Below are 20,710 nucleotides of genomic sequence, written 5' to 3'. Positions count from 1 at the left end.
ATAGAACGCTACATGTTATATTCTAAATCTGCCTGTTCTCTGTCAGAAACCTGCCTGCAGAAAATGAACCTAAAGTATGTAATGCAAGGATGTCATCACTTTAGAGATGGAGAAAGCATAAAGTGACAATTATGAATCACTTAATATGATAAGGAGATTCTGCAGGTCATTAATCAATGTATAAAACTAAAGATGTATTTTTAGTGACACAAGATACAAATATTGAAGCAAGATGTGTAATTAGAATTATTTATAATAAATATGAATAAATCATTGCAATTTCTTTAACCATAGAGAATAACTAAATCCTTCAGGACAATGTCACATCAATGCACTGAACTCACTGTGTTATCCCTCTAACAGCCTCCACATGTTCTCACTGTAATTTCACCCTCATGAATGAATTTATGCTGCACTAATCTGAATGTTTGCAGGGAAATCAAACGCATTTCACACGCAGTACTCGAGCTGACTTACCTTTGTTTGAATGACGAGTTGTAGCGCTGACTCCACAGATAAGGTACGAAAATATGTCACGTCAGTAGCGGTTGGTCTTCAGGGTTTCTACTCCACCGCTGTGTTTCATACGGGTCCACATTTCCAATGCACGCGATTTTCTGCAAGTACCGCCGCTTCGCCTCTGGACGCAATCGGTCTCTATACAGTCCATTCTCTTTTGAGCTGCTTTTAAGCATCTTGTCGTTCGTTTTGATTCGTAGACCCCGAAAATGGTGCCGCGCTCCCACAATGCATTGCGGCGTGACGTCAACTCCAAAGCCCCAAACACAGAGCGCAGCGAAGCGGGGGCAGGGTCCGCAGCAGGCTAGGTCCAGTGTGACGCCAGGAGAGTAGTCTCCGCGTTTACAAAGATAAAACCGCTTCATGAAGATGTGGGTTTGTCAGGGTTTTCTTCCGCTCCTGTTTTTGCCATTGGCCCGGGAACAGAGTGTTACTGCCGGTGCCAGCCCAGAAGGAGCTGCGGGTCGCTCTCAGAGTGTCGCTTCCTCTCCGGGTCGGAGCGACTCTTTGGCCTGGAAGCTGGAAGAAGAGACGCGTGAGGACCCGACTCGGCTGAAGGTGCTGAAGTATCTCAGTGAACATCCAGAGGTAGGGCACGTGATCTCAATATGCTTTTACGGCTTCCCTTTGAACTCTACCTGTGTCATGGTCCTGGGTCTTCGAACCAGGTGCAGCCGGCCACTGAGATGTAGAATAAAAACGTTTAGAATGTATTTATTTTATCAATTAAACATAAACTTCCCATTTCATTCCCACACAGGATTTACCACAACTTCTACTAATATCTAAGCTGTACGTGACACCTATAAAACAAAAAGGTGCAAGCCAGGAGTGTCCAACTCCAGGCCTCAGGGGCCGTTGTTCTGCAGGTTTTAGTGGCGTCACTGTTCCAACACAGCTGATTTAAATGGCTAAATTACCTCCTCAACATGTCTTGAAGTTCACCAGAGGCCTGTTAATGAACTTGATTCAGGCATGTTGACCCAGGGTGAGATCTAAAACCTGCAGGACACTGACCCTTGGGGCCTGGAGTCGGACACCGCTGGTTCAAGCGAACAGTGCTGCGCTGCAAACTGTCACACCTTATTTTAGACACACTGCAATTAATTCACCTGTGGGCCAAGCGTTGCTGGGAATCAGCGCTGTGTGTCATCTGTTTGCAAAGGGAAATTGCACAAACATTAAAAAAAAAGCCAAAGGAGGAAGTTAGTCCGCCCTTACTAGACTCCCTCCTGATCGTTGGCTGGGAGGACCAACTAAAACAAAATTACAAGTAAACAAAGGAAAAAGCACAGCAGAGACAGCAAGAGCTGCAAAACACAAGGTTATCATTAAACAGTGACACACAATAAAAATATAAGAGTTACATTTTCACATGCTTGGTGCCATTTTTGGATCATTTCAAGTTGCTGTATATCAATATAACTGTTATATCCCATATTTTAATAATACATATGTACTAAGTTCACAGTAACTACATAAATTGCCAAAAGGTGCAATAAACTACAATCAAATTAAAATTTGTTTTGTTTTGTTTGTTTGTTTTCTAGTTACAGAAACGTAAGAGGCGTATCCTCAAAACTGTAAATGCAAAAATGTTGCACAAAACAGTTTCCAGCCAGAGGAAAGTTCGAGTGCCTTCATAATGTCATTTTTGAGATGTACATTTTTATAATCCACAGCAAAAAACAAAAATAGACATTATGGTGCACAATTTGCAAAAGTTATTCTATTTTGAATGAATTATTTCATTTCAAAGATAATGAAACAGATAGCCAAAACATAAGTTTCATTTGCATCGTTTTTTGCATGCAAATGTTTCATTTTAAATTTTGCGTTTAAAAGGTTTTTTTGGTTCACATCAGGTTCAAAGTTTTAGACGTGCTCAGCTCTCAGCCACAATGTCATGCGTACAACGTAACTGATATTAATGGAATATGCTACTTGTAAAATGGTAAATGGCCTGTATTTATATAGCGCTTCTATGGTCCCTAAGGACCCCAAAGCGCTCTATATATCCAGTCATTCACCCATTCACACACTGGTGATGGCAAGCTACGTTGTAGCCACAGCCACCCTGGGGCGCACTGACAGAGGCGAGGCTGCCGGACACTGGCGCCACCGGGCCCTCTGACCACCACCAGTAGGCAACGGGTGAAGTGTCTTGCCCAAGGACACAACAACCGAGACTGTCCGAGCCGGGGCTCGAACCGGCAACCTTTCGATTACAAGGCGAACTCCCAACTCTTGAGCCACGATCGCCCCGACTTGTGTATATATATACTTGTAGTCAACTCTTTTCACATTTGCAAACCTCATTTCAGTAATGTTGCCTTCAAAAGCAACTGAAATAGTTGGAAGAAATAAGTTTTACTGTGAAGCACTTTGTAGCACTTATTTCAAACATTGGTGGAAATCTTTCTGTAGCTCTTCCAGGACGGAAGGGTGGAGGTGCAGAGGCTTTTCCAGCAGGAGGCACTGAATGTGAAACTGGAGCCTGAGCTGCAGAGGTGCTGCATGACTGACCTGGAGAAGTGGTGCAGCGAGGAAGTGGCGTCCGGGTGGGACCTGGAGTGCCTGCAGGACCGTCTGGTGGACTTGAGCCCCGACTGCAGGGACGTGGTGGGAAACCTGACCGAGCTGCAGTCGCAGGTGGTCACCAGATCTGATTGGCCTGTTGTCTCTATCCACATTAAAGGTTTAACCACACAAAAATGCTGATGATATGGCGTAATCTAAGATTTGTCAAAGCAACTGTTGGATTATTTGTCACAGCAACCCACCCGTAAAGACGTGCTGCTTACTCGTACAACAGCTTGATACCAAGGAAAAGTCATCAATTCATAAGCTCAAACCTCACGCAGTGCTCGTTTTGTTCTGTTTGTGCTTTGTTTTGTCTAAAACACCGTACTTCTGACTGCCTGCACCTCAAAGTTCAGCAGGTGCTTCTATTCAATTCAATTCAATTCAATTTTATTTATATAGCGCCAAATCACAACAGAAGTCGCCTCAAGGCGCTTTATATTGTACAGTAGATCGCACAATAATAAATACAGAGAAAAACCCAACAATCATATGACCCCCTATGAGCAAGCACTTTGGCGACAGTGGGAAGGAAAAACTCCCTTTTAACAGGAAGAACCCTCCAGCAGAACCAGGCTCAGGGAGGGGCGGGGCCATCTGCTGTGATTGGTTGGGGTGAGAGAAGGAAAACAGGATAAAGACATGCTGTGGAAGAGAGACAGAGATTAATAACAGATATGACTCAATGCAGAGAGGTCTATTAACACATACTGAGTGAGAAAGGTGACTGGAAAGGAAAAACTCAATGCATCATGGGAATCCCCGGCAGCCTACGTCTATTGCAGCATAACTAAGGGAGGATTCAGGGTCACCTGGTCCAGCCCTAACTATATGCTTTAGCAAAAAGGAAAGTTTGAAGCCTAATCTTGAAAGTAGAGATAGTGTCTGTCTCCCGAGATGACCATATTAGGAATTTCCTCTGACATCATGCAGAGCTGAGAGTATGAAAGTGTTTAGAGCATCTGCAGCCTGGCTTTTTACTGTACATACTCTGATCTCATAGGTTGAAGTTTGACCATGCTTAGTACAAACCTTTCTAACAAGATACACTGAAAATGAGGAAGAGCAGTTATGTCCACGTTAACAACAATAGTCTGCAGTGAGTGAAAAAATGATGAGCTTTCTCTCGATCGCCTGCGTGAATAAAATCAGGCTGTCGTGTGAATTTGTTTTGTGTCGCTCTGTTCTGTCTGCAGGATATTAGGAGAAACGCACTGCTGATGAGAGCTTGTGATGCCGTCATTCAGGCCCAATGCCATGTAAGTACCCACTAATACATGAAATGTCTGTAAATCCAGTTCGAGACGGAAACTTTGCCTCAGTTGAATCAAATTAGGCAGCCTGTCGCTCTGCCGTAAGAAAGCTGGGAGATTAAAAGATGATGACAGAGACAAGAACCCACAGGCAAAGACTGCGAAAACTACAGCTGTCAATTGAAGCCCAACGCTTGCTCCAAAAGAGGAAGACCGTTTCTCAATCCGTGTTTGCTGGGTTCCCGGAGCCTGTCAAAGAGTGACCTGGGTCTGGTTGTGACGTGGCCCCCGGGGGGAGGCGGTGCCTGCACAGAGTGTTTTAAGACCCATAAATTCAAACTTCAAAATTTACAAATCAGAACCAAAATGTAAGGAGACAAAGAAAAACACCCAAACTCAGAGATTAAATACAGGGTAATATACACAAAACACCCACAAACCCACAGACCACTACACCTCTGGGAACTGGAAGAACACAGACACAGGAGCACACTCAAACAGTGAGGCAAAACGTGAAAAATCCACTCACTGCTCTCTCCCTGCGTCTGACAGGAGGTGGCTGAAAACCCGATCGACGCCGGTGACCTGATGGCGTGTTTGGTTCAGAACAAACACCACAGGGTGACGAGTGAGAAGTGTGCCGTGGGCGTGACTCGCTTCCAGCTGGTGAGCAGAAAACGTGCTGCCACAAACCATCTGCTGAACCCATTATTAACCATCAGCTCCGTGTGCCTTTCTCCCCGTCCACAGATTCAAATGGGAGATTTCAGCTTCTCCTACAAGTTCAAGACGGCCTGCGAGGAGGACGTCCTCAGACTGTGTCCCAACATGAGGAAGAAGTAAGACCGACAAACGCACAATGATGCTGGAAACGATTAAAGCATCAGCATATACAACGTGACTGTGTTGTGTTGGAATCACCAGCTGATTTGCATTTCAGTTAGTTTTACCTGAGCTGATCCGCAGGTACGGCACGGTACATAAATATGAGTATTTTTAAAAAATTCATGTTGGGAATTTTTTTTAATTGGAAAATAATAAATTTTGTTTGTAAAATGAGCAAAAATTTGCTTTTTCTAAAAAAAAAAAAGTAAACTTGGAGTTGGTCGATGGTGTCATATCTGGAGAGTATCACTATGAAGCTGGATGAAAATGTATCTTTGCCAGCAGTGAAGCTTTAATATTGAATCCATTCACTTGTTTTAAAGAACATTATGTAGCTCGTATGTATGAAAAGCTGCAACCGTCATCCCTGCAGTGGTTTCTGCTGTCAGAGATCGCACATCCAAGTATTTCAAGAATTTATTCTGTGTCATGCTGATTGGTCAGATTTATGACCCCGCCCAAAACAGTAACTACATGTGGTTGTTGCTGAACAACAACAGAAAGTGCCGTGTGTGTAGAAGCTGCTGTGATGTCCTCAAATTCCTCAGAAAGAAAAAAACGTAAAAACTTTGTTCCGTAACAAAAGCTTCATGCAGTTGTGACATGAATGGAAATGAAGGAGGGCCACGATAAAATAAAGGCTGGAAGAGCTTATGGGCTGTTAGACAGTCAAACAGCTGACTTTGTTCAACTCTGCTGAATATTTTTAAATTGGAGCGACGACTCTGATCAGCTCAGCCATCTGGATTCCCCGATGGAGGTTTAAACCCACAGCAGTTTGTTTTAAAGCTAAACGTTGCTGAATCTGACCTGCTGAGCGTGACCTTGTGTCTTCATCGTGTCTTCCTGTCAGGGTGGATGTCATGATCTGCCTCGGCACTGCTGTAAGGAACGCCACGATGTGGTACGCAGTGGAGCGGCAAGTGTCCCCCAGATGTCGGCAACAGCTGAGGGTGGAGGAGGTGGCGATGGTACGTTTACTGATGCTTGGTCACAGTCCGACGGGGAAGTGCAGCGAGCCGTGATTTGTGTGCCACTTTTCTGGTTGTGCTGACATCTCAAAGCTCTTCTTACCTGACTGTAACATTACAATGGGGCCCGATGTCTCTGTGCACACCGGATCGCCACTGAGATCGTTTGCTGCTAGCTCTTATATCTTTCACGCTCTAACCAGACAGCTCACTCTCCTGAGAGAAAACACGACTTCTCGTTCCTTACTGGCCGAACAAATGCAGTGAGTTGCAAGTGTCATAAACCTATATTTTATTCACAACAGAACAAAGAGAAATATCAAACGTGTGTATTTGATGGCAGCAACATGCCTCTGGTCAACAAAAGGCTCCAGCAGTGCTGAAAGGTTTAAACAGGTTTTAGAGCAACATCTGCTCCATCCAGACATGTTTTTCAAGGAAGGCCTCCTATTGTGCATGATGTGTGGTCGTCCTACTGCTGCAGGGGCTCTGTATGTGGTAATCGTCTTTCTACACACACATGCACCGGTGCACCGTGCAGCGACGACTGCCAGTAAATAGAAGTGCACTTTGGATTAGGGATGGGTATCGTTTAGGTTTTATCCGATACCAGTGCCAAACCGGTACTTTTGAAACGGTGCTCGAACCGGTGCTTACAGAATGGAGAACACAAACTTTGTCCAAAAAAAAGATAACAATGTTAGCCTTTTCTGAAGCTATAGGGCATATATGGTCTCACGCTTGGCTGGAAGCAGTGCTTAAACAATGGAAAAAACACAAACTTTGTCCAAAAACCTCTCATGTTTAACTGTTTTCCACTTTTTCTTTGGTCATTTTAGCCTTTTTGGCCAGGGTGAAGGGAGTATCTGCCATCAAACAAGAAGACAGCCGCATGTAACTACGACGGTGTTTGCTAGTTCACCTTACGTGCATTAATTTAATAACGTGGTTAGCCTACTCAACGTTAATTACACACGAACAACATTAAGCTACTCCCGCAGAGAAGAACGGCGGAATCCAAAGTTTATGACATCTCAGGAAAAAATAAAGCACCGAAATGTGCGCTGCTTTTCGGTCTGGTTATTACCGTTTATGTCAGAACCAGTGCCATAATGGCATCGGATACCGGTACCCACCCCTACTTTGGATGCCAACACCTACAACCCAACTGATTCTCCTAAAACTGTATGGATGAAGTGTTTCTATGGTTTTTGTCTTAAAATGTTTCATTTGTCTGTTTTCTATCAATCCGAATCCATCCCGACCGTCTGCAGTCAGAGGACATCCGTCTGCAGCCCGAGCTGCACGACTTCTGTAGGCAGGACATCTACAGGCTGTGTCAGAACGTGGCCTTCGGAAACGCACAGGTCAGCAGCTGCAAATGCATGTTTTTATCCTTATAGATATATATACAGTGGCTTGCAAAAGTATTCGGCCCCCTTGAACTTTTCCACATTTTGTCACATTACAGCCACAAACATGAATCAATGTTATTGGAATTCCAGGTGAAAGACCAATACAAAGTGGTGCACATGTGAGAAGTGGAACGAAAATCATACATGATTCCAAACATTTTTTACAAATAAATAACTGCAAAGTGGGGTGTGCGTAATTATTCAGCCCCCTGAGTCAATACTTTGTAGAACCACCTTTTGCTGCAGTTACAGCTGCCAGTCTTTTAGGGTATGTCTCTACCAGCTTTGCACATCTACAGACTGAAATCCTTGCCCATTCTTCTTTGCAAAACAGCTCCAGCTCAGTCAGATTAGATGGACAGCGTTTGTGAACAGCAGTTTTCAGATCTTGCCACAGATTCTCGATTGGATTTAGATCTTGACTTTGACTGGGTCATTCTAACACATGGATATGTTTTGTTTTAAACCATTCCATTGTTGCCCTGGCTTTATGTTTAGGGTCGTTGTCCTGCTGGAAGGTGAACCTCCGCCCCAGTCTCAAGTCTTTTGCAGACTCCAAGAGGTTTTCTTCCAAGATTGCCCTGTATTTGGCTCCATCCATCTTCCCATCAACTCTGACCAGCTTCCCTGTCCCTGCTGAAGAGAAGCACCCCCAGAGCATGATGCTGCCACCACCATATTTGACAGTGGGGATGGTGTGTTCAGAGTGATGTGCAGTGTTAGTTTTCCGCCACACATAGCGTTTTGCATTTTGGTCTCATCTGACCAGAGCACCTTCTTCCACATGTTTGCTGTGTCCCCCACATGGCTTGTGGCAAACTGCAAACGGGACTTCTTATGGTTTTCTGTTAACAGTGGCTTTCTTCTTGCCACTCTTCCATAAAGGCCAACTTTGTGCAGTGTACGACTAATAGTTGTCCTATGGACAGATTCCCCCACCTGAGCTGTAGATCTCTGCAGCTCGTCCAGAGTCACCATGGGCCTCTTGGCTGCATTTCTGATCAGCGCTCTCCTTGTTCGGCCTGTGAGTTTAGGTGGACGGCCTTGTCTTGGTAGGTTTACAGTTGTGCCATACTCCTTCCATTTCTGAATGATGGCTTGAACAGTGCTCCGTGGGATGTTCAAGGCTTGGGAAATCTGTTTGTAGCCTAAGCCTGCTTTAATTTCTCAATAACTTTATCCCTGACCTGTCTGGTGTGTTCTTTGGACTTCATGGTGTTGTTGCTCCCAATATTCTCTTAGACAACCTCTGAGGCCGTCACAGAGCAGCTGTATTTGTACTGACATTAGATTACACACAGGTGCACTCTATTTAGTCATTAGCACTGATCAGGTAATGTCTATGGGCAACTGACTGCACTCAGACCAAAGGGGGCTGAATAATTACGCACACCCCACTTTGCAGTTATGTATTTGTAAAACATGTTTGGAATCATGTATGATTTTCGTTCCACTTCTCACGTGTACACCACTTTGTATTGGTCTTTCACCTGGAATTCCAATAACATTGATTCATGTTTGTGGCTGTAATGTGACAAAATGTGGGAAAGTTCAAGGGGCCGAATACTTTTGCAAGCCACTGTATGTATGTGTGTGTGTGTGTATATATATATATATATATATATATATATATATATATATATATATATATATATATATATATATATATATATATATATATATATATGAGAGAGAGAGAGAGAGAGTGTCAGCATTTACATCGCTGACTCTTCTTCGTTATAGTTTCGCTGGATCTCAGCCTCAGGACCAAATCCTGATCGATGATGATCCTTTTTCGCCTTATCAGAATTCCAAGCGATCACAGTTTGTGGGGTGCTGCTTTTTAAGGACTGAGCAAATTAAAACATTTTAAGGACCAGCTTCTTCCACTGATCCAGAACCTTTTTGTTGATAATGTGTACATTTTCCTGCACAATGGAGCTCCATGCTACGAGGCAAAAGTGACAACCAAGTGGCTGTAAGGTCATCAGACTAACATTTTGGATGGTCAAGAAACTCAGAAAATCATCCTTAAGACATGCAAAATATAATCTTAATAAAACTGAGCTGGCAAAGTGTGGTAGAAACCCTTTGTGTCCACAGCTGTAGTTTTAGTTAACTTTGTTAGAGATTAAAACTATTAAATCGTTAAAACATAGCAGAAAGAAAGAGTGCTGCAGTAACAAGTAAGCATGTGTCAGTGTTGTACTTCTGTCTTCTCTGAGTCTTTACAGCGAAACCATCAGCTCTGTCCTGTCTCTGCAGGTCATCGAGTGTCTAAAGGAGAACAAGCGTCTCCTGGCTTGGCGATGTCACCAGAAGGTGTTCAGGCTGCAAGAGGCTGAGATGATCGTACCTGAGCTGGACTACTCTGATGAGAGTCTGCAAGAACATGATCTGGGTAGGCCAGTTAAACCACAATGCTGAAGGATCTTAAATCTGCCTTCCTTCTAATGGCTTCTGAGAAAATGTCCTTGCTTTGTTTGAGCTCTCAGTCAGTCATTGAAATTTGTAATTAATATCAGGAGATTTTTAGTGGCAGAGGAGGATAAACTTGGATATGTACACATACACATTGTTAGTCGATGAGCTTCCAGCATCCCACAGTTTCAATACAGTTTTATTTATTTAGTTTAATTCAATTCAATTTTATTTATACAGCGCCAAATGACAACAACAGTTTCCTCAAGGTGCTTTATATTATAAGGCAAAGACCTACAATAATACAGAGAAAACCCCAACAATCGTATGACCCCCTATGATCGAGCACTTTGGCGACAGTGGGAAGGAAAAACTCCCTTTTAACAGGAAGAAACCTCCAGCAGAACCAGGCTCAGGGAGGGGCGGGGCCATGAAGCCAGAGATGAATAATAACTACTGATTAAATACAGAGAAGTGTAAAAACACACAGTGGGGGAAGAAGAAACACCCAGTGCATCATGGGAATCCCCCAGCAGCTTAGACCTCATGCAGCATAACTAAGGGAGGATTCAGGGTCACCTGATCCAGGTGATATTCTACAACAAAAAGTTTAAGCCTAATCTTAAAAGTAGACGGATGCAACCCTCTCTCATAACATCCATGTTCAAAACACCGAGATGACTCAGCTCAACGATTCCCAAATAGACACATACAGTCCATGAGTAAGACAAGTGTCACATGATCATGTTTCCGGTTTGAGTTTGTAGACAAAAAGGCATTTTTATTGGCAGTCGTACAGTTCGTGTAAATCAAGCCCTTTTCTTCAGTTCAACAGCACGAAGCAAACACCGGCAGGCACGTTTTCCAGGAAACGTTTGGAGGTGTTTTTCTGCCGTCAGATTAAAAAGTGACCTTGGTTTTGCAGCTGAAACAAATAAAAATAATAATTAAAGAAGATGCTTAAAGTAGATATTTTATTGATTCTGTTGGGAAAACACAATCAAAGAAACCCCATCTGCAGACTGTAACAGTCGGTTTCATGTGTTCAGCGTTTCTGTCAAGAGACGGACGGCAGCAACATTCTTCAGTGTCTGAAGCAGAACAAGAACAGTGAGTGGATGGATCCCAAATGCAAACGGATGATCATCAACAGACAGCTCACCCAGAACACAGGTGTACGCACACACACGCACACACACACACAAATCTCAGATGTTAACATATAACAGAGTAAATACAACATGCTGTTTTTAAATGATGATAGAGTTCAGTTTCACTGCCACACCCAGGCCAGCCCTGCTGAATCCAGAAATCACTTAAATAGAAGCAGGAAGTGAAACAGGCTGAAAGCAGCAGCACATCATGATCACGCCATGATCTGAAGAACTAGCTGAGATACAAAGTCAGTGACATCATCAGTCTGAAAGGTCACAGAGACATTTCTAAGACTCCAGCGAACCACAGTGAGAGCCATTATCCACACATGGAGAAAACCGGGAGCAGAGCTGAACCTGTACAAGGATGAAGTGTCAAATGTTCAAACTTCTAGCGGTTCTTAATTGATAGTGTGGCTTTGAGTACCCGCTGATAGCGAGAACTGTTGTTATTTACGGTCTCGCTAGTTTCTGCATTTCTGCTCTCAGTCTCGCTGGGAGTTCACCTTCACTCGCATACAGTACAAAAATACCTGCATTATATCAATTCAGTTTAATTCAATTCAACTTTATTTATACAGCGCCAAATCACAACAACTTTATATTATAAGGTAAAAGCTCCACCCTAATTCAGAGAAAACCCCAACAATCATATGACCCCCTATGATCGAGCACTTTGGTGACAGTGAGAAGGAAAAACTCCCTTTTAACAGGAAGAAACCTCCGGCAGAACCAGGCTCAGGGAGGGGCGGGGCCATCTGCTGCGAACAGAGCGGTCATCATAAAAAAATGTTTAATGGAACAGAGAGATTTTGGGCCACAGGCAGAAGAACAAAGGAAGATAAATGAAAACAGTCCAGTTGTCTGCATTAACCCCAAGTGTGATTCCAGACTACAGGTTGAACCCGGTGCTGAGGAGAGCCTGCAGAGCTGACATCCCAAAGTTCTGCCAGTCCATCCTGAACCAGGCAGCCGTTGATGTTGAGCTGGAGGGTCAGGTCATCTCATGCCTCAAACTTAAATACGCCGACCAGGTGAGAGTCACAGCTGACGTGTTGGTTTCCAGACTGCTGCCTCATGTCCAGGTCTTTATCCTGTGCTGCTGTTAAAATAGAAGAACTGAAATCTAGGCCAGAGTCTTTAACCCCCTTTCTTCAAGGTCCAAGCTAATCAAAGCCAAGCCAGAAACCAAGACCAAAAGCAAGCAGAGGTGATACTGACAGACCAGGGCAGGTAATCACAGGACAAACATGAAATCAGTCTTTAAAAAGGCTTAAAGAGAGCCAGCCTGAACGTCTTCACACACGTGGAAAATACGTGTAAGAGACATGCGAATATTTTATAAAAATATTAATTAAAATGAACTGATTACACCGACCATGTAATTTTTAAGGACTAATTATAAGTATTAATTTTTTCAGATCAAGCTTGACATCGACATGTGAATAAACAGATCTGGCCAATCAGACCACTGCATTTGGCGACAGTTGCGCTCATAGCTCAAAAACGCACAGCAGCACTGAATATACAATGACATGGAAATAGTCAAAGTCTGTGCCTCAGACACAGAGCCTGCTGCTGCCTCGGGTCGGTCGGCTCTCTGAAATGAATTCTCCTCAGTGGAGAGCGAGCTCTCCTCCTGCCTGGTGTTTGGTACTCGGGGGCCACGCCTGAGAGCAGGAAGGCTGCACAGAGGGTCATTAACACTGCCCAAAAAATCACTGCCCCTGCCCGGAGGCCATCGACAATTAAAGGCTATTCTATTGAATTAATTTCTATTGTGGGATCGCCTTTGATGTGTTCATGTTTAGACTCAAACCAGTTTGATCTTTGATGTAAAATAATAACTCCCCTCAAATGTGTAAAACCAAAACTAACAAGCCTGTTTTGAAAATGTAAGCAGTAAAAGTGAAAAATACAGACATAGACAAAATTGTTGGTACCCTTCTGTCAATGAAAGAAAAACTCACAATGGTTACAGAATTAACTTTAATCTGACAAAAGTAATAATAAATAAAAATTGGTCACATTATTTTCATTCTTTTCTAGGGGTACCATCATTTTTGTCCAGGCCTGTTTCATGTATTTATTTTTTAAATAATTCAGTTGAAGCATGGTTAAAAAGCAATGTCTGACTTTCATTGGTTAAGATTTATAGAATTTTTATTTATTATTACTTTTGTCAGATTAAAGTTATTTCTGTGACCATTGTGAGTTTTTCTTTCATTGACCGAAGGGTACCAACAATTTTGTCCACGTCTGTATTCATACTTTGTTACTTCCACCCTCTGGTTGTGATATAGCTTCAACTCCTGGATTAATCCTGCTGCCTTCTCCTGAAAGTGGTGTACTTACAGTTGCAGGCCCACTTTGATTTTAACAAGATCTCTGAAAAATTTCAATCTGGTTTTAAATCACTACATAGCACTGAGATGGCACGTTTAAGGATTTTTAATGATATTCTTTTAACTCTGAACTCTGGCAGCCCTGCTGCCCTTTTACTGTTGGACCTGTCAGCAGCTTTTGACACGGTTGACCATGACATCCTGTTATCACTGCTAGAATTTCATGCTGGCCTAAAAGGATCTGCCCTCCAGTGGTTTCGGTCCTACTTGTCAGGAAGGTCTTTTTATGTCAATATGGGCCCCCATAGCTCCAAAATAGCCCCTCTTAAATACGGTGTACCTCAAGGCTCTATTTTGGGTCCTGCCCTGTTCGCACTGTATTAGTTGCCATTGGGTTTCATCTTCTCGTGCTACAACATTTCATTCCAGTGCTTTGCTGATGATTTGCAGATTTATCTGCCTTTAAAAGCAGGCTCAGACCATCCCCAGCTCTTATTACGCTGCCTTGACAACATCAAACAGTGGATGTCTTTAAATTTTCTAAAGCTAAATGAAAATATAATATAATATAATATAATATAACTGAAGTTGTCATTTTTGGCATCTTTGTCAATAATCACGTCACCAGCACTCTGGGCCCCCTTTCCTGCTACTGCAAAACACATGTAAAAACCTCGGTGTCTATCTTGATGGTTCCTTTAAATTGAATAAGCAGGTGAGTGCAGTAGTCCAATCCTGCTTCTTTCAGGTAAGAACGGTAGCCAAGGTAAAGCCATTCCTCCCAGCTAATGTCTTTGAGCGTGTTATTCACCTTTTCCTTACTTGCAGATTGGACTACTGCAATTCATTGTATTTTGGTCTCGACCAGGCCTCCATTCATCGTCTTCAGATGGTCCAAAATGCAGCTGCTCGCCTGCTAACTGGTACCAAACGGAGAGAGCATATAACCCCAGTTTTACACTGGCTTCCTGTCTCCTACAGGATCCAATTTAAACTTTTACTTTTGGTTTTTAAGCCGCTTAACGCCCAAGCCTCTTCTTACCTGTCTGAGCTCCTCTCTGTTTATGCTCCAGGAAAAGCCATGAGGTCTAGCTCAAAATTAATGCTGTCCATCCCACGGACTGATCTCAAATCCCGTGGCAAAAGAGCCTTCTCTGTGGCAGGTCCCAGACTCTGGAATAGTCTTCCCCTAAATATTAGATCTGCACAATTTAAATCACTACTAAAGACACATTTTTATGCCCTGGCTTTTAACACACTATGACCCAAGCGTTTTGGTCTTATTTAATAGTCTTAGTTATTGTTTTAATTCTTTTATTGTCCTATCACTGTTTTATATTGTTAAGCACTTTGCGCAGCATCGTCTGTCTGGAAATGCGCGATATAGATACATTTGACCTTGACCTTGAGAACTGGATGAACCCAGAATCTCTGTGTGGAAACATCAGCGTCATCGCTTCATGGCCACTTCATTGTTGACGTGGACAAAAACTCATGTGTACACATTTGTGTGTACAGATGTTACACAAGTTCAAAAACAATGTGGAATTTGTGTGTTTTTTTTCCCAACGTGCTCAGAGTGTAAAGGCCTTAAACATGAAGCTGTGAAGGCTGGAAAGTGATTATGGCCATGAACATGTGTGTGTGTGTTTGTGTGTGTGTGTGTGTGTGTGTGTCTGTGTGTCGCAGCATTTGTCTCCTGACTGTGAGGATCAGATTCGAGTCATTCTGCAGGAATCGGCGCTGGACTACAGACTGGACCCACAACTGCAGATCCACTGCTCAGAAGAGGTCTCACACACACACACACACACACACACACACACACACACACACACACACACACACACAGTGTGTCTGCAGATATTTGGATTGTTTCAAATATAAAACATTTCCCTTGCCATGACTTTGGGTTTTTACAAGTGCTGACAGCGTTAATCTCGTTAAAATGACGTTAACGCCATAACCACATTAACACAGTAAATCTCCCTTAGTGAGTTATCGCGGATCGCCCCGTGCGTGGGGGGTTCTACTTCTGCTCTACTAGAGCAGCTTTGCATGAACCACAGTTCAAAAATATGTTTTAGCTCTTCCCCATTTATAGCCAACCTACCTTTACATCAACTGTGTGCCTCAGATACCAGAGATATCACCCGTGTGTGTGTGTAGATCAGCAGGCTGTGTCCAGAAGAGGCAGCAGCTCAGGAGCAGTCGGGACAGGTAACAGAGTGTCTGAAGATCAATATCCTGAAGATCAAACTGGAAGGCTGTAAGATGGTAAATGAGCTCACTGCTGCCTTCACTGACCTCTCAGGGTGTAGTAAAACCCAGCTTTATAATTTAAAATGTTTTAGAGAACTACCTGAGGCTGCTTGGCGGGCATGTATATACAAAGTCTAAATGGGTAGTGTACACGAACACGTGCTTTAATCGTCCCCTGCAGGAGGTGTTCAACATGCTGAAGGTGAGTAAGGCGGACGTCTTTGTCGACCCCGTCCTTCACACGGCCTGCGCTCTGGACATCAAACACCACTGTGCTGCCATGCCACCCGGCCTAGGACGGCGTGAGTCACACTCACTCAGAAACCACGTCACTCACACACAAAGTTCACGTTCTGTGAAGATCATTTTTAATTCGCTTTTTTGTTAAGATTTATTTTGAAGTTTATCCCTCAATTCATTCATTTTTGAGCTCTAAAGAGAAAGTGCATTTAAAAAGTGTTGGTTTTGTTCTTGTTGTTTTTAACTGTCTGATCAATATCCATCCATTGTCTTGTCGTTGGGGTCACAGGGTGTGTTGGAGCCTATCACAGGTCGAGAAGCATTTTTTAGCTTTTTAGAGAGATAGGATTAGATTAGATTAGATTAGATTAGATAAAACTTTATTAATCCCTTGGGTGGGTTCCTCCGGGAAATTCGGTTTCCAATAGCACAGCACCAACAGAAGTTACAGAATGTGAGCAGAAATATACCATATATACACATATACACATATATATATATATATATATATATATATATATATATATATATATAAATACAGAGACATATATAAATGAAGAGTATACAAAAGGGATAAATAGAATAAATAGGAATAAGAATACAAGGGAATTGCACATTTCAAATATTGTGAGTCTACTGCACTGTTGGATATTAACAAAAGTATTGCACAGTGAAGTGAAGAGGCACTACAGCTTAGTTGTCCCCCCCCTCCTTTGTCCCCCTGTCTCCCCTCCCTCTCCCCTCCAGAGAGGAGTTAAACAGTCTGATGGCGTGTGGGACAAAGGAGTTTTTAAGTCTGTTGGTTCTTGTCTTTGGGAGAAGCAACCTGTCACTGAACAGACTCCTCTGGTTGTTTATGGCCGTGTGCAGAGGATGCCCAGCATTGTCCATAATGTCCAGCAGTTTCTTTAGTGTCCTTTTCTCTGCCACTGTCACCAGAGTGTCCAGCTTCATGCCGACCACAGAGCCAGCCTTCCTGATCAGTTTTTCCAGCCTGGATGAGTCCTTCTTTGCTGTGCTGCTCCCCCAGCACACCACAGCATAGAAAAGTACTCCAGCAACCACCGACTGGTAAAACATCCTCAGGAGCTTCCAGCAGATGTTGAAAGACCTCAGCCTCCTGAGGAAGTACAGTCGGCTTTGGGCTTTTTTATACAGGTGCTCTGTGTTGCATGACCAGTCCAGTTTGTTGTCCACCAACAGCCCGAGGTACTTGTACTTGGTGACCACCTCCACCTCCTCTCCCTCTATCTGAACTGGCATTGGACCTGCTCTGGACCTCCCGAAGTCCACAACCAGTTCCTTGGTCTTTGAGGTGTTGAGTTGCAGGTGGTTTGTGTGACTCCATGTGACAAAGTTCCTCACCAGACTCCTGTAGTCCTCTTCCTGATTATCCCAGATACACCCCATGATGGCTGTGTCGTCTGCAAACTTCTGAATATGGCATAATTCAGAGTTGTAGCAGAAGTCAGAGGTGTACAGGGTGAAGAGAAGAGGGGACAGCACAGTTCCCTGTGGTGCTCCTGTGCTGCTGACCACAGTGTCAGACGTGATGTCCTTCAGCCTGACGTACTGTGGTCTGTCAGTGAGGTAGTCGGAGATCCAAGCAACCAGGCAGGGGTCCACCTGCATCCTGTTCAGTTTCTCCTGCAGCAGACAGGGCCGGATGGTATTAAAGGCACTGGAAAAGTCAAGAAAGTAGAGAAGAGAAGAAAAGAGAAGAGAGATTTTCATCCATTAGAAGAAATATTCAATTTAATGTATATATTTTAAAGGATTTGGCTCAGAGGCACCTCTCTTGTTGACCCACACTTTAAAACTTAAACTCGTGTGATCCTAAACAGCTTCAAATTGACTTATGATCACACACCTGTGTCTGTCCTGCCTCAGAGATGTCGTGCCTGATGGAGGCGCTACAGGACAGACGTATTCATCTGCAGCCTGAATGCAAGAAGAAACTTCAGGATCACATCGATATGTGGAGCTACGCTGCCAAGGTACACCTGCTGAGCACCGTGTTGGTGTTTCATCATATCACTGCTGGCTGTGTTCTCACAGCGAGCACCGTGAGGATGACACACACTACCAGCCAAAAGTTTGGACAAACCTTCTCTTTTAATGGTTTTTCTTTTTTTTCATGACTATTTAGATTGAAGGCATCAAAACTATGAATGAACACATATTAAATATGCACTGAACAAAAAAGTGTGAAATATCCGCCCTCTGCTTCGATTACTGCTTTGCTCACTCTTGGCCTTCTCTCCATGAGCTTCATGAGGTCGTCTCCTGAAATAGTTTCCAACAGTCTTGAAGGAGTTCCCAGAGATGCTGAGCACTTGTTGGTCCTTTTGCCTTCACTCTGCGCTCCATCTCATCCCAAACCATCTCCATTGGGTTTAGGTCAGGTGACTGTGGAGGCCAGGCCATCTGGTGCAGGCCTCCATCACTCTCCTTCTTGGTCAAACAGCCCTCACACAGCCTGAAGGTGTGTTTGGGGTCTTTGTGCTGTTGGAAAATAAATGACTTGATGGCATGTCGCTGCAGGATGCTGTGGTAGCCGTGCTGGTTCAGTGTGCCTTCACTTTGGAATAAATACCCAAAAATGTCCCCAGCAAAGCCCCCCCACACCATCACACCTCCTCCTTCATGCTTCACGGTGGGAAGCATACATGTAAAGACCATCGTTCACCTTTTCTGCATCGCACAAAGACACAGCCGGTGGAAACAGAGATCTCAAATTTGGACTCATCAGACCAAAGCACAGATGATGTAATGTCCACTCCTTGTGTTTCTTGGCCCAAACAAATCTCTTCTGCTTGTTGCTTTTCCTTAGTCGTGGTTTCTCAGCAGCTGTTTGACCATAAAGGCCTGATTCACACAGTCTCCTCTGAACAGTTGATGTAGAGACGTGTCTGCTACTGGAGCTCTGTATCCTCAGCAGCAGATGTGACTCTAGGATTTTCTTTCCTGGGGCGGTCCTCATGTGAGCCAGTTTGATCGTAGCACTTGATGGTTTTTGTGACTGCACTTGGGGAAATATTCAAAGTTTTAGCAATTTCCCAGACTGACTGACCTTAAAGTAATGTTGGACTGTGGTTTCTCTTTACTCAGCTGACTGGTTCTTGGAATAATCTAACAGTTGTCAAACAGAGCTGTCAGCTGTGTACCAACCTGACCCTGACAGGCACACCTGTGAGGTGAAAACATTTCAGGTGACGACATCATGAAGCTCACTGAGAGAAGGCCGAGGGTTTGCAGCGCTGTCAACAAAGCAAAGGGTGGAATCTAAAATATAAAACATATTTAGAGTTATTTATCAACTGTTTCTTTGCTTCATGATTCCATAAATCTTGCTTCATATATTTGATGTCTTTAGTTTGTATCTACAATGTAGAAAGTAGTAAAAATCAAGAAAAACCATTAAATGAATGAATTTATTTTGAAATTAAGTGTCAATCATTCACACATTTTTCATTATGAGCTGTTTTTTATGAATTGTCTTTCCTCCCCAGATGTCACCGCAGTTTCAGGAGTTTCCAATAATGGAGGAGAGAGGAGGACCACAAGTCTCACGTATGCTCGTAATTGCATCCGTGAGCCTCCTCTTATTTACCGTCTGTTGCACACTGATGTATGTTAAACAAAAACAAACAAAACCATCTAAATATGACATTTTATATTAAATATTTTCTATCAAAACTTTACATTAGTGCTTTCTGTGAAACATCAGATCTGCATTTGGGTTAGTTGTAACAGTTTCACACCATGTTTCAGCACACCTGCTTCTCATATGCAGCTTGTTTAAAAACAAGCATCACAATTTTTTTGAATATCAAGATATTATAATTTCACCTGATCCTATAAAATCTTCTGTATTAATGTCATGATGAATATTTTGGAATGAAAGAGAATGTGGATAGAATTGATGGAAATGAGGTTTCTGCAGAGGGTGGCTGGATAGAGTGAGGAGTTCATCCATCGGAGAGCGGCTCAGAGGAGAGCTGCTGCTCCTCCAGACTGAAAGGAGCCGGTTGTCGGTATAAGGTCACACGGGTTTCATTTCCCCATTCATTGCTCCTTTGTCTTTTGTGAGTGCGGTATCAGGTGCCAATGCTCTTATTTGTTGGGAGGTAACCAGGTGGTTTTGATCAGGCGCTACAACAGTTACAGGATAGTCAAGTTTTATTGTGCTCTGGGCTGCATTTGCTTGTATTTTCTGGGGGGGGAGCGGGTTGCCTTTTAACAAATGTGTTTAATAAAGGTATTTTAATACTGGAACCAGTCTGACTCAGTCGTGTATTTTCAAACCTGTGTAAGTTTTTGGTTAGTTTGAAAACAGTCTCTTTATATTTCCTAGGGGTGAAATTCCCCTAGGTCTCATTTGAATCATAAATGCGACCCCAACTGTCCACCTCGCCACAAAAGATCAACAAAATAAATCAACAGCTTCACTTTTACTCAACTCTCTTTCTCCACAACATGCAGGTGCAGCAGTGCTGACATACCAGCAGTGTGTGGGTTAGTACACTATATCAAGTCCACACTCCACTCTGCCCTCACTCGTGAACGAGACACTTGTTGCATAAACTTCACTTGTATCAGCAGCTCGTCCCTAACCTGGAGTTGAACCTTGGCCTCAGACTTGAAGGTGCTCATTTTCAG

General features: G+C 43.3%; 1 protein-coding gene and 1 long non-coding RNA gene across 2 annotated transcripts; both read left to right on the top strand.

Moving 5' to 3' along the window:
* Positions 1–843: 843 nt before the first annotated feature.
* LOC100702865 (Golgi apparatus protein 1) lies at positions 844–20,326 on the top strand. The gene is given in 16 exon segments (XM_019360896.2): positions 844–1,107; positions 2,947–3,171; positions 4,299–4,361; positions 4,908–5,021; positions 5,106–5,194; positions 6,094–6,211; positions 7,486–7,578; positions 9,892–9,995; positions 9,997–10,027; positions 11,097–11,220; positions 12,093–12,235; positions 15,236–15,337; positions 15,716–15,823; positions 15,990–16,110; positions 17,939–18,045; positions 19,561–20,326. Coding segments are annotated over 16 exon segments (1,938 nt in total). The 5' UTR covers positions 844–882; the 3' UTR covers positions 19,732–20,326.
* LOC109202776 (uncharacterized) lies at positions 12,242–14,802 on the top strand. The gene is made up of 2 exons (XR_002062704.1): positions 12,242–12,520; positions 12,623–14,802. It is a non-coding gene; the product is annotated as an uncharacterized LOC109202776 (long non-coding RNA).
* Positions 20,327–20,710: the final 384 nt, after the last annotated feature.

Source organism: Oreochromis niloticus, linkage group LG7 (assembly GCF_001858045.2).
Source record: "Oreochromis niloticus isolate F11D_XX linkage group LG7, O_niloticus_UMD_NMBU, whole genome shotgun sequence".
Classification (NCBI taxonomy): Eukaryota; Metazoa; Chordata; class Actinopteri; order Cichliformes; family Cichlidae; genus Oreochromis; species Oreochromis niloticus.
This window is presented reverse-complemented; position numbering and strand designations above follow the sequence as displayed.